This window comes from Trachurus trachurus (assembly GCF_905171665.1).
Source record: "Trachurus trachurus genome assembly, chromosome: 1".
NCBI classification, from domain to species: domain Eukaryota; kingdom Metazoa; phylum Chordata; class Actinopteri; order Carangiformes; family Carangidae; genus Trachurus; species Trachurus trachurus.
In genome coordinates, this window is record NC_139891.1 from 3,076,192 (window position 1) to 3,094,164 (window position 17,973).

The 17,973-nt window shown below is 43.4% G+C and overlaps 1 protein-coding gene across 1 annotated transcript; it reads right to left on the bottom strand.

The window, feature by feature from the left end:
* Positions 1-505: 505 nt before the first annotated feature.
* Positions 506-17,865, bottom strand: LOC311001782 (rho GDP-dissociation inhibitor 1-like). The gene is made up of 6 exons (XM_083992939.1): positions 17,762-17,865; positions 13,593-13,781; positions 9,683-9,766; positions 6,548-6,624; positions 4,551-4,614; positions 506-2,693 (listed from the first exon to the last, which is right to left on the bottom strand). The coding sequence occupies exons 2-6, from the start codon at positions 13,777-13,779 to the stop codon at positions 2,494-2,496; spliced, it is 612 nt and encodes a 203-aa protein (XP_083849065.1). The 5' UTR covers positions 13,780-13,781; positions 17,762-17,865; the 3' UTR covers positions 506-2,493.
* Between the last annotated feature and the right edge of the window lie 108 nt (positions 17,866-17,973).

Genomic DNA, 17,973 nt, shown 5'->3' on the forward strand with positions numbered 1-17,973 from the left:
TAAAATCCCCATTTGCTTCTGCATTACAGCAGCTGTGTTGTAGTTGCTAGTACAGCATTACTGTAAAAGAGCTACATGAGCGAGATGAGACATTGTCGTGTTGACAGTCAATATAATTATCAACTGAACCTTATTTAAGACATGAATTTGAAATTGTTGATACATAGGCTGACAGGCCCCGGTCCGTCCACTAGAGGGTGCAGACGGGTCAATGTTTCCACTAACGTCACACTCAATAAGATATTTTCATTCTATTCTGACATCTGTCAGGCTCTAGTTCAGACAAAGCGTTAGGATTCTACACTAGTGTTCACTGGGAAACGTGCCAGTTTAAAACTACTGTGGATCTAGTAATACATGATAACTACAGCCAGGTTTTAAGCAGTGATTCTCAACACTGAGACCCTCACTAGCTCAGTCACACACTGAAATACACAGAAATAGTATCAGTCCTGGGAGGAGCAGTCCTACTTATTAGCAATACATCACAATGTTGGAGGCCAAGTTGAGCAAAATCTTTATTGACCGAGAAGAGCAATCACAAATGATGATAGAATATACAACCCCACCAGCATGCCAGCGTTTTCATAGAAACTGTACAATGTGAAGGAATGTATGGAGCAGGAATACATTATCATTATCAGAAGAAACTCAACAAAACAAAACGTTTTACATCCATATGTTCTGGTACAGTACAAGTCGATTTTCAATTGAACATGACTGGTCAGTTGTGTGTGTTTTTTAGTTTTTTTTTAACTCCTCCCTCAAACTATTGAGCGAGTGTTTGTGTGGTAGTGTTGACCCTTTCGTGTCACTGGGTGAGAAGGCTGAAGGCCCCGGTCAGTTTGTTCTCTCCACCTCCAGTGTCTGTCTGTCTGTGTGGCTGAGGCCGGACACCGTCGAGGTCTCTGCAGCAGCAGACGGCGCCCGGCTCGGCCTCCTCCTGTGCTTTCTCTGCTGCTACTCCACACTTTAGGGCTCTCCTGACTGTGGGCTACGAGTTATGGAGCTATCTGAACGAACAAGGGAGGAAGAGGAGGGGGAGGGGGCGTAGTGATGTACATTAAGGCAAAGGGGGAACAACATAAAAAAAAAAACTCAACTACAGTAGTAATGTTTGTCACTGTTTTTTTCTCCATGTGATCATAGTTAGTGCTAAGGCCTCATGGCTAAAAAGGAATAAGAGTGTCAATACTAATTTGCACTGGGTTTGGTTTGTTTTCTCCAATTTGAAACATTCATTCAGTTCCCTCCAGTTACAACTTGGGTACATTTTGGGGCAGGTGGGGGTGGGGGGTGAGGGGGCAAGGGGGCAGTTAGTGTGTGCAAAGCTGTATCTGAGTAACCTGTATAAACAGTCTCCACTACAACAGGGCTACAGATTAGTTGGTAGCGAGAGTAAGCCCTTCATATACAGACTACTTGATAGCAAGTGCTGCTCGTACACACAAGGCATGCTAAACAGACATGAACTAATTTCGTTTAGACATTAGTCAATATATAAGGCAGCTTTTTTTTTTCTTTTTTTTAAATTCGTTAATACTTTGCTTTTACTCCCTTGTTCACTTTGGCACCAGTCCCCCGTTTAGAAGGAGGAGTGGGTGAATACATGTAGGGAAGGGAGGGAGGCGCTGAAGAGCAGCTCTGAATGAATTGTTTTTTTTACAAGGCAGGTTCTGGTAATTATATCAAAAGACAGCAAGCAAGTAGGTCGTCAAAGGAATGCTGAGTGTAGCAAGGGGGAGGGGGCGGGGGGCAGGTGGGCGCGGTGGGGCCTGCTATGAACACAACAGCTGATTAAAAGTGATGTGAGTACAGTCACGTTACACAACCATTGATACAATTATATAAAAAAAAACGCAAAAGAAAAGTTGATTGTACAGTTGCTTTTTCCACATGTACTTGATACTGAGAGAGGAAGACACCATTCTGGAAAGGGTGGAAGGCGGGGGGGTTAATCTCTTCAAGCAGCAAAAAACCGGGACAACAGAAGACAGGTGGAGGTGGGTGAAGGGTGGGGGGGGGGGTGAAGGAGTAAGGTGCTACATGGCACAGCTGAGTGGGGTGGGCGGAAAGGGGAGAGGGGGGGGAGTGTGAGGTGAACAGCGGTGACTTGGAAGCAACCAATGAGATGTTGAGCAGGGATGGAGATGCTGGACGGACTGACAGGTTGGTGGGTGTTGCGTGGGAGGGGGAGGGGCTGCTACTGCTGCTGCTACTGATGCTGACAGGGGGAGGTGTTAGGGGGGGGGGGGGGGGGGGGGGGGCGCCGGCGTGTTAAGACAGTGAGGTGGCAACTAAGGCATGAGAGCGTGAAATGCACAACAAAGTTTTTAAAAATAAAAAAACAAAACAAAACCAAGGCAGAAATGGTGGACACAGAGTGGGGATGAGGGGAGCGGCTGAGGATGCGGAGGGATGTCGACTCCCTTGACCCCCCCCCCCTCAAAAAAAAAAACAAAAAAAACAAAACAAAACACAAAAGGCCTCTTTTTAGTCTTTCCAGTCTTTCTTGATGTTGAGGTTCCACTCCCAGGACAGGTGGTCGTGCTTGTCGTCGTCGGTGAACTTGGATTTGATGACGTAGTTTCCGCGGGCCAGCACGCCTTTGGGAGCCTCCTCCATTGTGGTTAGGAAGTCGTAATCGTTGGCGCGAGGCCCGTAGCTGCCCACCATGTAGTCGGACTTATCAACTGTGGGCCAGTGAGAGAGCACAGTGAGAGGCTGCAGTCATTTACACCAGGGATCAGTAAATACTGGTTCAGGTGCACCCAACACCTGACAGGTGATCTTCTCCCACACTGTACTAGTTTAGTTTTTTAAAGAGGAACTATGCAGCACTTGTAGCTTAAAGCAGATATCAGCTTCACGGCCGTTTCGGCTAATGCTGCGTTCAAGGCAGGCTTTTGAAACCGTAAGTTACAGCTTCAAGTCACAACTACGACTTGGTAGCGTTCCAGGTAACCCGTAGCTCGTGTTTTTACCATCCTGTTGTCTGTGAAAGTTCCCTATAACGGCCACTCGTAACTTCCGACCCGTGAACTCGTACCAGATCGAACTGGTATGACTTCACAGGAAGGAAAAACACAAAGTACGAGTTTCTTTGAACGCACCATGAGTTAGCAGCCCCCGCCCTTGTCAGGCATCAATTGGTCCTCGTGCTACGTCACCACATTCACGCGCATCCCTTGGCTGCACACACAGCCCTTCATGCCGTTCTCTCTCCTCATTGGATAACACTTGTATCCCACAAGGAAAATTTTCTCCTCGGGTTACAGCAGAGCAGAGTGACGGAGAGACTCGTGTTTAGGCTGAAATACTTCATGTAAGTGATTGCTGACGGAAAATAGGACTATTTAGGACTTATATTAACATAAACATTCCACTGATATCTGCTTTAACTATGCTACATTTTTACCTTAAAGGGATATTTCAACATTATGGCAAATTCACCTATTGCCATAATCCCTATAGTCTTAGAAAGTAGGTTCATTACCTTTAATTGTCTGTGCAAGCTGTTTTTAGATTTGGCGGGGCAGAGACGCGAGCTGCTCAGCTAACGCAACAGAGGCTCATGGTATTTTCACGTTTCCCTCGTCAAACTAAATACACAATCCAACAACTCCTAAATGCTCTGGTGGACAAGTTGTGACCTGCACATTCACCACGCTATGATGAGATAATAACGTATAATTATGTAACATTACGACACATGAAGCAAATACTCACTCTGACGAGCAGCTGTGTCTGGAATGTAGTTCCGGCTATGCCTTTGCCTTGAAAACAACTGTTTTGTTCCATTATTATCTCATAGTGTGGTGAATGTGCAGGTCACAACTTGTCCACCAGAGTGTTTTGGAGTTGCTGGATTGTGTATTTGATGAGTGTGATGAGGGGAAGGCAAAAATACCACATGCTGTGCAGAGCAAGAGTCTGCCCCGCCGTTCTAAAAACAGCTTGCACCAACAATGAATGAATGAATGAATGAACCTACTGCTTAGACTTTAGGCACCTTTGCCAAAATGTTGAAATATCCCTTTAATTAAACAGCTTTGGAGTAATTGTGATGGTTTAATAAATGGCTTATATGTTATATAAGGTAATCTACAGAGCTATATTGATTGATTTCTGCTGGCTTTGTTGTAAACAAATGCACATGGCCAGGAGGAGGGTTAGCAACACAGAGGAAAAGAGACCAGACTTGCTTTGCTCCTCTTTAAGAATAATGCATGTGTGATGACCACACACACATTCATTCATGTCTGAATAAAGCTTTTTTTGTTGTTAAAAAGGCCCTAATGATGATTCATTCATTTACATTCAGCGTCATGCTCATTCAATCAGCCTTTCCTCATGTGGGGCCATTGATTATCACAAGTTTATACTTATAGTCATTTTATGAACAGTCTAAACTGCAGCTGATTGATGAGGATGAAGAATCATGTTCACTTTTTAAAATATAAAAGCTAGACACTGAGATTTAGTGTGTGTGTGGACATCATTTAAAAAAAAACAAAAAAAAAAGAGGTGAAGAGAAATCCATCACTCACTTTTCATTCCTTTCCTGTATGTCTGCTGCACATACTTCAGACCTGAAACTATTTCCTTGTTCACCTGAGGAGAGACAAGCATCATTAGAGGCAAAGTGACAGGTGGTTTATATTTTGGCGATACCCAGCTGAAGAGTGTGAATTCATAACTGAGAAGGGAAAACATCCTGGGGCCTCATTTATCAAAGAGCGTGTAAAAGTCCTCTTAAATTTTCAGTACGACGGAAAGGCAAAATGTGCGTACGACCAAAAAATATACACTCTTTTCAGATCTATCAAACTCCGCGTACACACGGCTCCACGGTATTTCCCTTGAAAAGCGTGGATGAGAACACGCCTCATACCCAGCCCCCTAAATGGCCCCACACAACCATATATGGTCAATGCAAATCAGTTACGTGCATATTAAGTAGCCATGTGCACTCTGGAAACGTGTGGAATGACGTCAGTGGAAGACGGTGAAGACAACAGACGGACGGAGAGCGGAGAAAGAAGCGGAGTTTCTCTGAAAGCGAGATACACGGTAACACGGCAATATCAGTCAGAAACATCATCTTGCATTGAAAGGCTACAATACAAACAAAAAACTCCCAAATCTAAATAAAACAGAACAGAAAGAAGAAGAATCACATTCATTCTGCCCCTTATTTTAGATTATGTCATAATAATTTAAAGCAGGGTTTCCACTGCCAGTTAGTACTACTTTGCACCCCTTTCCACTAACCCCCAACTGCCGTTCACTGCACGACTTTGATTTTCATTTGTGCATAGCTATAAAAAATAAAAAATAAAAAAAACATTGAAGTCCACCAGTCTGTGACTTTTCCTAAAATGATGTTGGGCAGCACCAATTTTTGTTAAATAGGCTACAATAAATATTATTCACACAAAAAATATCGATCATGTTTTCTCATTTGCTTTGATTTGCGCCGACATTATTGGGCTTGCTGCTTGCTTGTGTGTGTCCACAGTCTGGTAACACACGCACGTCGCAGAAATTATTTTCCAGACTGGACAGACTGGTTGTGGAAGAGGTGTAGCCTACATGCAAGGGAAAAATATCAATATGATATCAAAAGAAAACGAAATTCGTTTTATAAAGCCAGTATTTAGGAGCAAACTAGTGTAAATGCACAGGGGAAAAATCAGAGTCGCTGTGCTTTTCATGTAAAGTGCCGACGTCAACACGTGTGCGGTGGTGGTGGTGGTGGTGGGGGGGGTCATCATCACCACCACTTGCTACTTCAAACAGTGTCCGCGCTCCTCTCTCCCTCGCACACTGCAGTTCTCTGACTCTGCAGCGGCGTCGCCAATTCCTCCTGTTCTTCAAAAAGCGTGTAAATGCCGGTACGCCATGGTCAGACTGGTCGTAAATTTCGGCACTTTCTCCCGACAGGTTTTGGTTTGATAGATCCCAAATTAGGCGGAGAAAAGTGCGTACGCACAAAACGGGGGAAAGAGCGTGTAAAAAAGCGTGTATCCACAATGATAAATGAGGCCCCTGATCTGTACTGCACAAAACAACACACAATAACTTCATGGCAAATAAAGTCTTTTTCAGTCAATATCAAGATATGAGACCAGTTACTTCCTTGGATATTTCTATGTAGTATGAAGGCTTTAACATCCTGAACTGATTCTTAAATCTGCATTGGGCCTGATATTTGCAGAACTTTATCTCCTGCTGCTTCTGTTCCATGTCTTTCTCTCACAATCTGTATCAGACGCGGCTAAAGTTTCCTGTAAAAGATGCTGCCACATTAAGACATTAATGTTGGAAGCACAATTTACATAACAAAATAGTAATGAGCTTACAAGTGGATCATGTGCAATGATTGTTCATGGGAGTCGCATCTTGACTTGACTGAATACACAGTGACATTGAGTTTCCTTCAATGACAAAAATCTAATTCCAGGCTGACTGATCTCGCAGCACAGTCACATTCTCATGATGGCAGCGGATGAGCAGCGGATGAGCATATTCAACAATCTCTCACCTTAAAGCTGATCTTTATTTTGTATTCAACTCCCTCCTTCAGAACAAAGGCCTGCTTCTTAAAGGCTTCCAGGTCTCCTGTTAGAAAGCACAAAGGAAGACGACACAGGTGTCAACATTTTGTTTATCATAATCTGTTGTATCTCCAGCCAGAACCAAATTTGGCTGTCAAAACCCATTTGGTGTCAAAACCCATGTTCACCCCTGATTGGCTCTCATTACAGTGAGGCTGACCTTTCCCTGTTAATTTGATGTGGATGTGTGGCTCTTCGTTTCAGGGTTAGCGTTCAGCAGAGTTTCTGAGCTGAGCAGGTGTCGTCCTCTATGTTCTTCTCTAGTGCCTGAGTCTCATAACAGTCCAACATCAGATGGGTCTGTTGGACAGAGGCCGTGCTATTCCTATACTGGAAGTGAGCTCACTCCCTGACTCAGCTTGTGTGACTCACCTGCACGCTTTTACTGCAACTTCACATGCAATATAAATAAAATCAATCAACCCTTTTCAGTGTCTGTTGTTATGTATAACTACGCTGCAGTTGTTATGGGTGACTTTTCCTTACACATGCTCACTTTGTTCAAATGCAAATCAGTACAATAACCCTGCAAAAAACATTACATACTGACATGCGTTATGTTATTCTGATAACTTTTCCCTCTCATCTGTCTTAATGGGTATAAACAAAACATATTAATAAAAAATGACTGGGAAAACGATTCCTGCTTTAAAAACTGAGATGATCTGCTGTTTCTCTTTGTCAGTACATCAGCTGGGGCTTGAAGGAATTGTTAATCAGTGATTAATAATAAAAAAATACATTCTCTGTTGTTTTACAAAATGGCTATCGATTGAAGGAACTATGGTCAGATTGAACAACGATGAAACAAAATGTAAAATCCTTACAGCCCTGTACTGTATGATCCACACACGTAATACAAAAACACTTTATCTGCGTTTCAACTGCAGTAACCTGGTTCCAGTTCTAGTTTCACCAACCACCCAAAAGAAGGCTGCAGTCCTGAGGAACTGCAGAGGTTTAACAACAGGGTAAAAAGGAGCTGCAGCAGTTGTGAGCAGTATTCAGATAGTTAACACCCACTCCTCCACATTCACGTCACTATTAGAACTGGAGTGACATTTTTAATGCTACTGGTGGTGAAATATTAGTTATTATTATATTAACCCTGCCTGAAAAGTAGAATATAAGATAATTAGGGGGAAATATTGAACTCTTTCAAATTACTGCTCCAGCATACTTTCACCTAGTAGAGACTCCTTTTAAACTTAAAAGAATAGTTCAACATTTTGGTAAATTAGTCCATTGTCATAATCCCTATAGTCATAGCAGTAGGTTCGTTACCTTTAATTGTCGGAGCAAGCTATTTTTAGAACAGCGGAGCAGAGCCGTGAGCTGCTCAGAGCTACGCTACTGAGGCTAATGGGATTTCTTGGTTTCCCTCATCAAACTCATCAAATACACAATTCAACAACTCCAAAACGATCAATTTCTGACCTGCACATTCACCACACTGAGATAATAATGGAACGTTACGAGACAGAGTCGTTTCAGAGGTAAATTCATGTAAAACCACTGATGCGCATTCCCGTCGGGGGCAGTTTTTCAGCAAGCAGTCTCTGTATTTACCTCGAAAACAACTGCGTAGCTCTGAGCAGCTCGCGGCTCTGCTCCGCCGTTCTAAAAATAGCTTGCACCGACAAATAAAGGTAATGAACCTACTGCTATGACTAGGGATTATGGCAATGGACTAATTTGCCAAAATGTTGAACTATCCCTTGAAATTGTAGACACAAGTCTTTATAATGGGTGTGTATTAGAATTAGAAATAGAATGTTCAGGCTAGAGAGGCTGACATCATCGGCTAGAGTGGGAGAAGCTGTCTGAAACGTTGCTCTTTCCACGCTGCTCCTGGCCACAAGTCACCATCTGGGACCCCTGTTTTTAACTCGCATGAATTTCCAAACATTTACTCTAGAAACACCAAAAACATATCAATGTGTTCAGGTACTGTTTTATCAATATAAGCCCAAGTTTGAGACCAGTGCAGAGGCAGGAAATCACCCTCTCTCTGTGTTTCTGTCTACCTCAGCCTGGGACGTCTATCGTCGTGGCAACCTCTGAGCCTCAGGCCAGGGCCACAGCTGAGACCGATTCATTAATCAGGGACTCCTCTGATATCTCTAGTGAATCTATGTCCCATACATTTAACATGTTGACCGCTTCTCATTATCAGAGAAAGATGATCATGTGTCTGTCTGATCAGCTCTGTCTTGACCTTAAGGTTGTGGGTTTGATTCCCATGTTGACAGAGATCACACCCCCGGTGCCCCCCCCCCCCCCCCCCCCCCCCCCGTGCCTCTCTCAAAATAGTCGTTTTTCTAGTTGGTTTCATAGCTGTATATCAGCAGCACTGGGGGATTTCTGCAACTTTTAGATGGAAATTTCTAGCAGGGACTTTCAAAAACCCACATCTGAATTGTTTAAGTTGTATTTATTGCGTGGGCAGACAATATTTTTAGCTGAAAAAGTAGGAGAGTCAGGAGTGGTGCAGGGGAAGGGAGACAGGACAGAATGTTCTGGATTGAATCAAATCTAGGCCAGCTGGGGCTCAAGCAGCTCCTCAGACAGACCAGACCATAACCGGGAGTAATGTAAATATATTTTACAGCCATCGGTTAAAACGGTTGTAAATGTACCATCTCTATACCTCTGTCGGTGATCAGTGAGTCATACATTATTTACAGCAGCCTCACCACAGATTGAAACATTCTAGGCTGATCTGTCAGTGGCGCTGGAAGGAAATCAAAAACACACAGGAGTCTGTTCTGGGGTCAATAGAGATGCTAAATTTGACTGGGACAAATATAGTCACTGGTGCTTTGAAACTGTGAAACATTTCTGCCTTGCAAAGATGTGTAGAACAGGAATTTGGCGATTCCACTTCAAGACTTTCCAATACGAATGTCTGGATCCACCAAGACCCTTTTATGGTCTCTATGGTCTCTTCTAGTCTGATGTAGGAGATCCACTATTTGTTTTTTCTTGTCCAAAAAGCTAATAATGAGGTAAACAAAGAGGTACATCTCTTTGTTTCTACATTAGCGAGAACAAGAACTCACCTTGCAGGTCCAGGACCAGAGGGTTGGGGGCGGCTTCACACATCAGAGACATGCGGGTCACCTGGACATTAGGAGCAGCGGGATCTGGGACAGGATCAAAGACACAGACGGTTCAATACAGACGACCAAGATGTTCTCACACATGACATTCAATTCATGTCATGTAGAAAGTTAGAAAGACTTATCTCTTGCAATTTGCTCCACATTCAGTCACATTACATCCTATGTAAATCTATATGAACTAGAACAATCATAACATCAGAATGTTAGTGAGTGCAATTATAGGTATTGGTAGTTGTGTAGACAATCAATACCAAGCTCCAAATATTTACAAGAGGCCTGCACATAATGTTCGTCCTGTGAAAAAGCAGCTGCTCAAGTGCAAAGGCTCATGGGAGCTGAAATCAGAACAAGTGTGCGGTAATTAGGACAGCCTCTGGATTAATTAGACTTCAGTTTATTCTCAGTCCCACTGAAGCCGTGTGTTGCCTTGACTGAGAGGAATAACACTTTTTATCACAGGTTAAAGGAGTTCTTTGTAGGTTTTGCTGCATGAACAGCTGTACCCAGAGCTAAACTTCATTTAGTCACTGATAAGCATGTTCATTTCAGTAGAGAAGTGAGAGAAAGGCCTAGTCCACACCAACATGAACTTTTTGGGCCTCCAGTTATCTCTGTCCACATGAAACCGCAAAATCCGCCTCAAGCAATGTCATGCACATGCCAAAGCAGTAGGCGGCGATGCCACTCCTAACAGGAAGGCCATTTTAGCCAATCACAAGGCTGGAAGAATTAATACCGGAAAAACAACAATGGTGAACCGAAGCAGGACGGATTCTTTCATGTGGAGTAACAACGAAGTGGAGTTACTGCTCACTGTCAGATGTGAAGTCAACAAATTCAGCAAAATGTGGATTGGGACTCGTGTCAGTCCAAGTACGGAGATATACAAGCTCTTTTTACTGAGCAGTTGGTCATGTCCACAAGTCTCTATGGATACACCTTACTGTGTACCGTCGCACACTGTGATGTCAAACAATGGCGACAAGAGATTAATTGCGGTTTTCCTTGGTTTTCCCGTCCACACGTGACTGCTGAAACCAGACTTTTAGAAAAGGTTCACCCTGGAAGAACTCGGGTTTCAGGAGCCCACAACTGTGGTTCCGTGTGGATGAAAGGCCAAATCGTGCAGAGAAACACACAGTTTCCAAAATACCTGTGTTCGTGTGGATGGCCCCTTAGAAGCAAGACTTGTTTCTTTTAGCCAGAGGATTAAAATTTCATGTAAAAAAAAAAGAAAAGAAAATGATTGTTTTACAGATGCTGGATGGTGAATACAGAGTGACTGGGAGCTGGGTTGACACCAACGTTCTGCTCAGCTCATTTCTCTGATAACTTCAGACCCAGATGATCCAGAACTGTCATTTGCTTCAAAAACTATTGAAAGCTTGATCAAAAATTGTGTGATTTCACTAATGTTGATACTAATTAACAGATTTCACGTACTGTGGTGTCACTAAGCTGCACAGAAATCTCTTGGCGTCTTTCAGGACATCCTGTCATTGTTTTAATTCTATCACCTTAAAAGCTCTGAATCTTGACCGTCACTATGAGGGGCTGTAAGGGGTCTCCAAACTGTTGGAAGTCAGAATGCATTGTGGGTAATGGAGGTGTGAAACAAAAGAAGTTCATGTCCACCGAGAGTCCAACCATGGCAGAAGTGTAATGCTAAACCAGACTGTCATCGTCAGTTGTGTTAGTCTGCTGTCCAAACACTGTAAGATTTCACCAGCACTCAGTATAAAAGTAGGTCTGGGTGATACATTTTTGATCAATTTCGATTATCGGCTATGGTCGCATTTCCTCGATATCACATGGCAGAAATAAGCGCGACAGCAGCCTGACACTCTGCCGTCTGGTGCACCGCCTCCTGTCGTGAGCATGTAGAGCTTGTTTGAAAGGGAGGAAGCATAAAGTGAAAGTTGGAAAGGAGGGAGGAAATGAGTGGAAGTGGAGCCGATGGCAACTTAAGGGATGGTAAACATGTGGAGCGGTCAGTTCGTCTGTCTCAGGTGGTCATGTGTAAAGAAGCCTGGCAGCGTGGAGTCAGAGCGACCTGATGATACCACGGTCAGAAAGTGGAGGAGAAAACTCCGACTTTGAAAACACGGAGCTGCTACTGTCGTTTATTCTGCTGTAACGTGTCTCATATGTTGGCTCATCTATGGTGTGAAGAACATGTACTAGGCTCCTGTAGATGCAAAGGTACGGTGTGTGTGTGTGTGTGTGTTTGTCAGCGCTGTACGCACACACATGGAGCGTCTCGTCAGAGCAGTGAAGTGAAATAACCCACAACTCACCTGAGTTGACATGAACTTTACTCATAGTTACCGAGTCAGAGCAATGAAAGTGTCAAGCTAAATATTCAGCAACAACCTGTTCAAATAAATAGAACATAACATGTAGCCTACATGTTATGTCCATGTTATAGATACATAGAGCTTAGAGCTGATGTATGGTAGAAAAAAAACAACAACAAAAAAATGTTAATTAAATCAAACTGTGGATTAGTGAACTGTTCCACCCCGATTGAACATGGAAGTGAACTCATGTCAATGTGTATATTATAGCTCCTTTTTATTAAAATAAACATAATCGATTTTTTAAACTGCAACTTGAATCTCTGGGAGGGGGTCCTGTTAGGAGGGCGGGGTGTCTGTTCAAATACACTGTAGGGGAAACACTGATCCTGTTTTCTCTTGGAGTTCTCCAGGTAGCAAAACCAGGTTTCTCAAAACCTGATTTCCGATTTCTATTTTCATTTCGGGATATGATGATTGTTTACATGAACAAACACAAAAACGCTGCTATGATCAGATTTTTTATCTGATCATAGCAGGGATACTCAAGTCCATGTAAACACACAGAATGAGTCCTGCCAAGTATAAGACTATCATCATGTTAGTAAGTGAAAGAGGACGAAAGTTAAATACATCATTCCAGACGTTGAAAGATGAGACAGCTTTGTGAACTTCCTGCGTATCAATGTATCTAAATGAATGATAAATAAAGGCCTGTGGAGTCATATGGAATGATGAATAATAGGAAAATCAATTCTGGTTATTGGTCCAATTATTTAATCGATTCTCTTTATGATTTCTGACCTGTTTTCTGTGTGGGGACAAACAGGAAGTCTACATAAGGTTTCTGTGCCAGCACAGCCAGTGTAGCGCTAATATCATTAAAGCAGAAGTGAGTGATATATTTGTGTTAATATAAGTCTTAAATAGTTATATCTTCCGACAGCAATCACTTACATAGAGTGTTTGGACCGAAACACGGGTCTCTCAGTCCCTCTGCTCTGCTCTGAGCCGAAGAGAAAACATTTATCGTATCCTACAGTTTTTATCCAATGAGGAGAGAGAACGGCATGCAGGGCTGTGTGTGCAGCCAAGGAACGCCGTGAATGTGGTGACGTAGCGACGAGGACTGTTATGGTGCGTTCAAGGAAACTCGTATTTTTCCGACCGTGAAGTGGTACCAGTTCGATCTGGTACGAGTTCACCGGTCAGAAGTTACGAGTGGCCGTTACAGTGACTTTCACCGGTAAAACAGGTCGGAAAAACACGAGTGGGTTGCCTGGAACGCTACAAAGTCGTAAGTTGTGACTTGAAGCTGTAATTTACGATTTCAAAAGCCTGCCTGGAACGCAGCATTAGCGAAAACGACCGGATCACTCACTTCTGCTTTAAATGAATACAGGATATTTATCCTCAGTGTTGGAGGTAAAGCAGTAGCTTGCATGCAGAGTGTATGATACACAGTGTTTCTCTGCTAGTTTAAATGAGCCAGCTATCTGTTTAACAACCCCCCCCCTCCACCCTCTCTCTACCCAGGCACACAGCATTACCAGCTTGAGCGACCCCAGCGCCCAGCAGAGCTTCCTTGTATTTGCGTAGGCTCTCATCATCCTTATCCAGCTCTTGGATCTCTTTCACAGACTTCTGGGCTGGCGGCTTGTAGTTCACCGGCTCCGGCTCCTCGTTTTCCGCGGCGATGGCTGCTAGCTGCTCCGGAGTCACCTCATCCTCGGCCATGTCTGGAGAAACATCATGTGGTGCAGGGGAGGAGGGGGGTAAGACAGGCTGTATTCAGGGTTCCTACACATTTGAAATGTCAAAAGACCATATTCCAGACCCCATACTAATAATCTGTCATTATTAGAGTAGATGTGTATCATGCAAATCATTTATGCAATTAATCATTTGTTTTCTGTATGCCATTATGTCTCCAAATCATTTTCAGCAGATTGCAGCTGGGTACAATAGCGCATACAAAATAATTAATCCAAATAACTTCAGATAAGACCAAACCCAAGATAAATATATTTCCATACAATAGTTTCCATTTTCCATACTTTTCCAGACCTGGAAAAGTAAGTATTTCCTAATGCACAGTCACCTCCTGAGGGAAAGGTTGTATATCACTGGACTAACGGATTACCACTACAGTAACGCCAGGGAGGAATGCTGACAGAAAGCTTCCAGCCTCCTGGATCTGGAGCTGCTCTGAGGCTGTGCTGATAAGGCAGCGACAGCAGCAGCGCTTCTCTTGACGCTGGTGTCAGTGACCTAACTCTGCTGTGTGCAGACCAGAGTGTGCACCACCACCAGGAGTCATGAATGAAGCATCATATGTCCTTCTATGATACACAGCCTCTCCCTGGGGTAACGTGGCCCCCGAGCAGAGCCACAGTGGGTTTAAATGTCACCGACAGCAAATAGGCGTGTTTGTTCATTTCAGTATTTCTCATGGTGGGATCATCTCTTGATAAGGAGGTTAGTGTTGGGGAAAAAAATCCCCTGCAGGGTCATAATAAGAAACAAAAGCAGGAAGAGCGCTGTTTATGCCAGAAGACTGGACCATCCCACCTGCAGCCCTCACAGGCACAACAGGCCACCAGTCTCTGACTGGGGGATCAAGCAGCAATACAGTAGACACTTTCATTAGCGTTCGTTCAATTCTCTTGCAAAATCTTCTGATGTTTATATTCAATTAAATCCAACAAGTTTCTAATGTAAATAACATTTAGAGCTGTGCTGCTGCAGGAGAAACCACAAGGGCAGTTCTGTGCACAAGACTAATTTGCAATAATGTGGAAAACTCAAGGATGTTAACACTATTTGGGAATTTGCAACAAGTCCGATCCTTAACCCTATAATAATAGTGCCAAATATGCACAACATCCTACACAACACAACATCCTGATTTTGTTCTATTTCTTCTATGTCTGAAGAGTGTCTCTCTCTTTTAATGTGTTTATAGAGCCGCAACAATTCATCAAACAATACTCGATTATTAAATTACTCGTCAACTATTTTGATAATATAATCGGTTTGGGTAGTTTTTTCAAGAAAAAAAGTCAAAATTCTCTGATTTCAGCTTCTTAAATGTGAATATTTCTGGTTTCTTTGTTCCTTTATGACAATAAACTGAGTCTCTCTTTGGTTTGTGGACAAAACATGAGGACGTCATCTTGTGGTTTGGGAAACACTGATTGACATTTTTAAACATATCATTGACCAAACAACTAATCGATTAATCATTAAATAATCGACAGATTAATTGATAATGAAAATTATCGTTAGTTGCAGCTCTAGTGTTTTGAGCAATGCCAAAGATGATTTTTCTGTGATAAACAGACAATAAGGTTTTTCTAATCTAATCTAAACATACACGTGTAAGGCATGATAACATGGCTGCACTACTAACTGAGCATAACTGCAATCTCTATTACTGATGGACATTTAAATGTGGACGCATGTCTACCGTCACTGCATCTAAAACCCATAATAAACTATTGCATTCCTATTAACTTCTGTGAATACTGTTGTTAACCAGAGTGAAGATCTGCAGAGACCAGACAGAGTCTCCTATGTGGTCTGCAGTCAGAGTCAGTGAACATACCTTTTCGCGGGTCTCTTGTCTGACTTGCCCAAACTAGCCGCTGCATGTTTGTAAGCAGTAAAGGAATGAATCCTGCCGACTGACAGGCTATAGTATGCAGTCATAAACATGCCTGAGCAGGGGGCCATAAACCTGCTGAAAATTTCCATGTTTTCTACCTTAGTATTCAACCACTGTACATACAGGTTTTTTTGCACCTGAAGGAGCCGGTAACAAGGGGCTGATTCAGGGCTTGCAGAGCATCTGTAAAATGTTGTTATACTCAAATTCAACCTCAGCTGGTTGCACAGGTTGTCCATCATCAAATCTCCTTTTAAATGAGCCATTTGTACATTTTTGCTACTGCTACATGGGCAGTGATAACACAAATAACTGTTTACCAGATCACGACAAACAGCCTCAAACTTCATTCCCTTACTTGCCCTCAAGCTGCCTCCAGCAATAGAAAGCAACCTTCCTGTTGTGCTGTTCTATCAACCCTGTCCCTCTGGCATGCTAACCAGCCAATCCCAGTCTGGTTGGACAGTCTTGTCACTTTCCAATATCAGAGTAGCATCCAGTCCGCCCTGAGAAAGTGGTGCTGCTCGGGGAGCACCTCTAACCAAACAATAGAGTAGCTGAAGCTCTTGGCAAGACTGGAGGAAAACATCTCCACATTGACTATGTATCATTAGCAAACTTACAAATAGCTCCTTGGCAACGCTTGATTGGTTCAGCCCGACTGTAGATCCAGCAGATGATGGGTCTTTTAACAAAACACCCCAGTAAAGGAGCCAGGAGCCTTTTTATTGAACATTGCCTTGATCTCAAAACGAGCTGTATTGTCCAAGTGCAGTTCATTAGCCAAACTTTTAATCAGGGTTGTTTGTAATAATAATGGTGGAGGCAGGTGGGCCAGCTTCAGAGTGAATTGCATTAATGCATTATGTAACTCCTGGCATTTAACCACATGTCAGAGTTCGTCTCCCGTCTCTTTAGGTGTAAGGGCCTACTGTACATGGGTGCAGCATTCTCACAGCTCAAGGAGACGAGATGTAAAAACGAATTGACCGAGAAAATAATAAGACAAAGAGGCCTCATCCAGCAGCACTGTCTCCCAAAACGTAGGCATTCACACGTTTCACTGCAATCCAATGTGACAGGCCTTACTACCCCACCCAGCTGGAAGGGAGGAAGCAGGCTCTAGAGTCTCGCCAGAGAGCTGCTCTCTGGTCAAGACAGGAAGCTAGAAAGTTCAAATGCACAGACAGAATGAGTGCACAGAAGGTGGAGGAGTGACTCACTTCAGTTTACCTCTGCTGTCTGCCACAGCTTCTTCTCAACACATCTGTGCTAGCATTAAACAATGACACACTGCAGGGCGACAGCAGTACAAGCCCAGTATCTTACAGGAATGACTGTCAAATTCACAGAATTATACCGAAAATATTCCAACAGTCATTGACTAATTATCGACTTTCTCAATGTGATAAATATCTGTCTTACTTTTTTTTTTTTTCCTGGCACACCAATGTCACAAATCACAGCCTCTTAATGTCGGGGTTATTAATAAACCAAAGCTGTCAGCTGTGAAGACACAAATATCGCTTCTTGAATATTCTACTGAATTATGTAACGTCCACAAGTGTGTCAAGTCAGGCTTGCTGTCAAGTGGCTGACCGCAGCTACCACAGAGATAAAACAGCAACTTCCAGACATGACTGGAGGAGCTAGCCAACGCTTCCATTGTGGACTGGCATCTTTTCAGTAAAAACCGGTTAACAGACTCTTTTTGACAGCACGCCAAGGTAGCGGCACTGCACCGTTATCTGCAAAACCTTAGCTTGTCTGAGTGAATAAGTGCGTTTGTAATAGACAAAGAGGCTGAACTTTTCTTGGCGCCGACCCTCTCATACAGGGTGGGACTGAGGATACAGACAAGTGGCTAGCTGCTGGTTCGCTGGGAACAATCCAGCCGAGCTAACCGGAGCCGGCGGCTAACATTAGCCTGGACAAGTTATCACCAGCTGATGGAGACAATGAGGGAAATTCTAACCGTTTCAGCGGCACGTGCCGGCTAATGTTGCTCTTTCCGTTGTGTTATCATCTGCCCATAGACCCGAGGCCACTCACCTTTATATTAAATGCAGTAGTGATTTCAGGTGCCTTTGCAGTAAGTGCGTTGGTTTGCTCTGCGTTCCTGTGCAAGTATGGCGAACAAGGGAACGGCGCCGCCCCGCGCACTGCCCGCGCAGCGCTTCCCGGAAACAGGACCGCGCACGCAGCACGCAAGTGACGTGCCGTATGAAGAATTAATGTTTCATTGTCTTATGCTTATGGTTTGT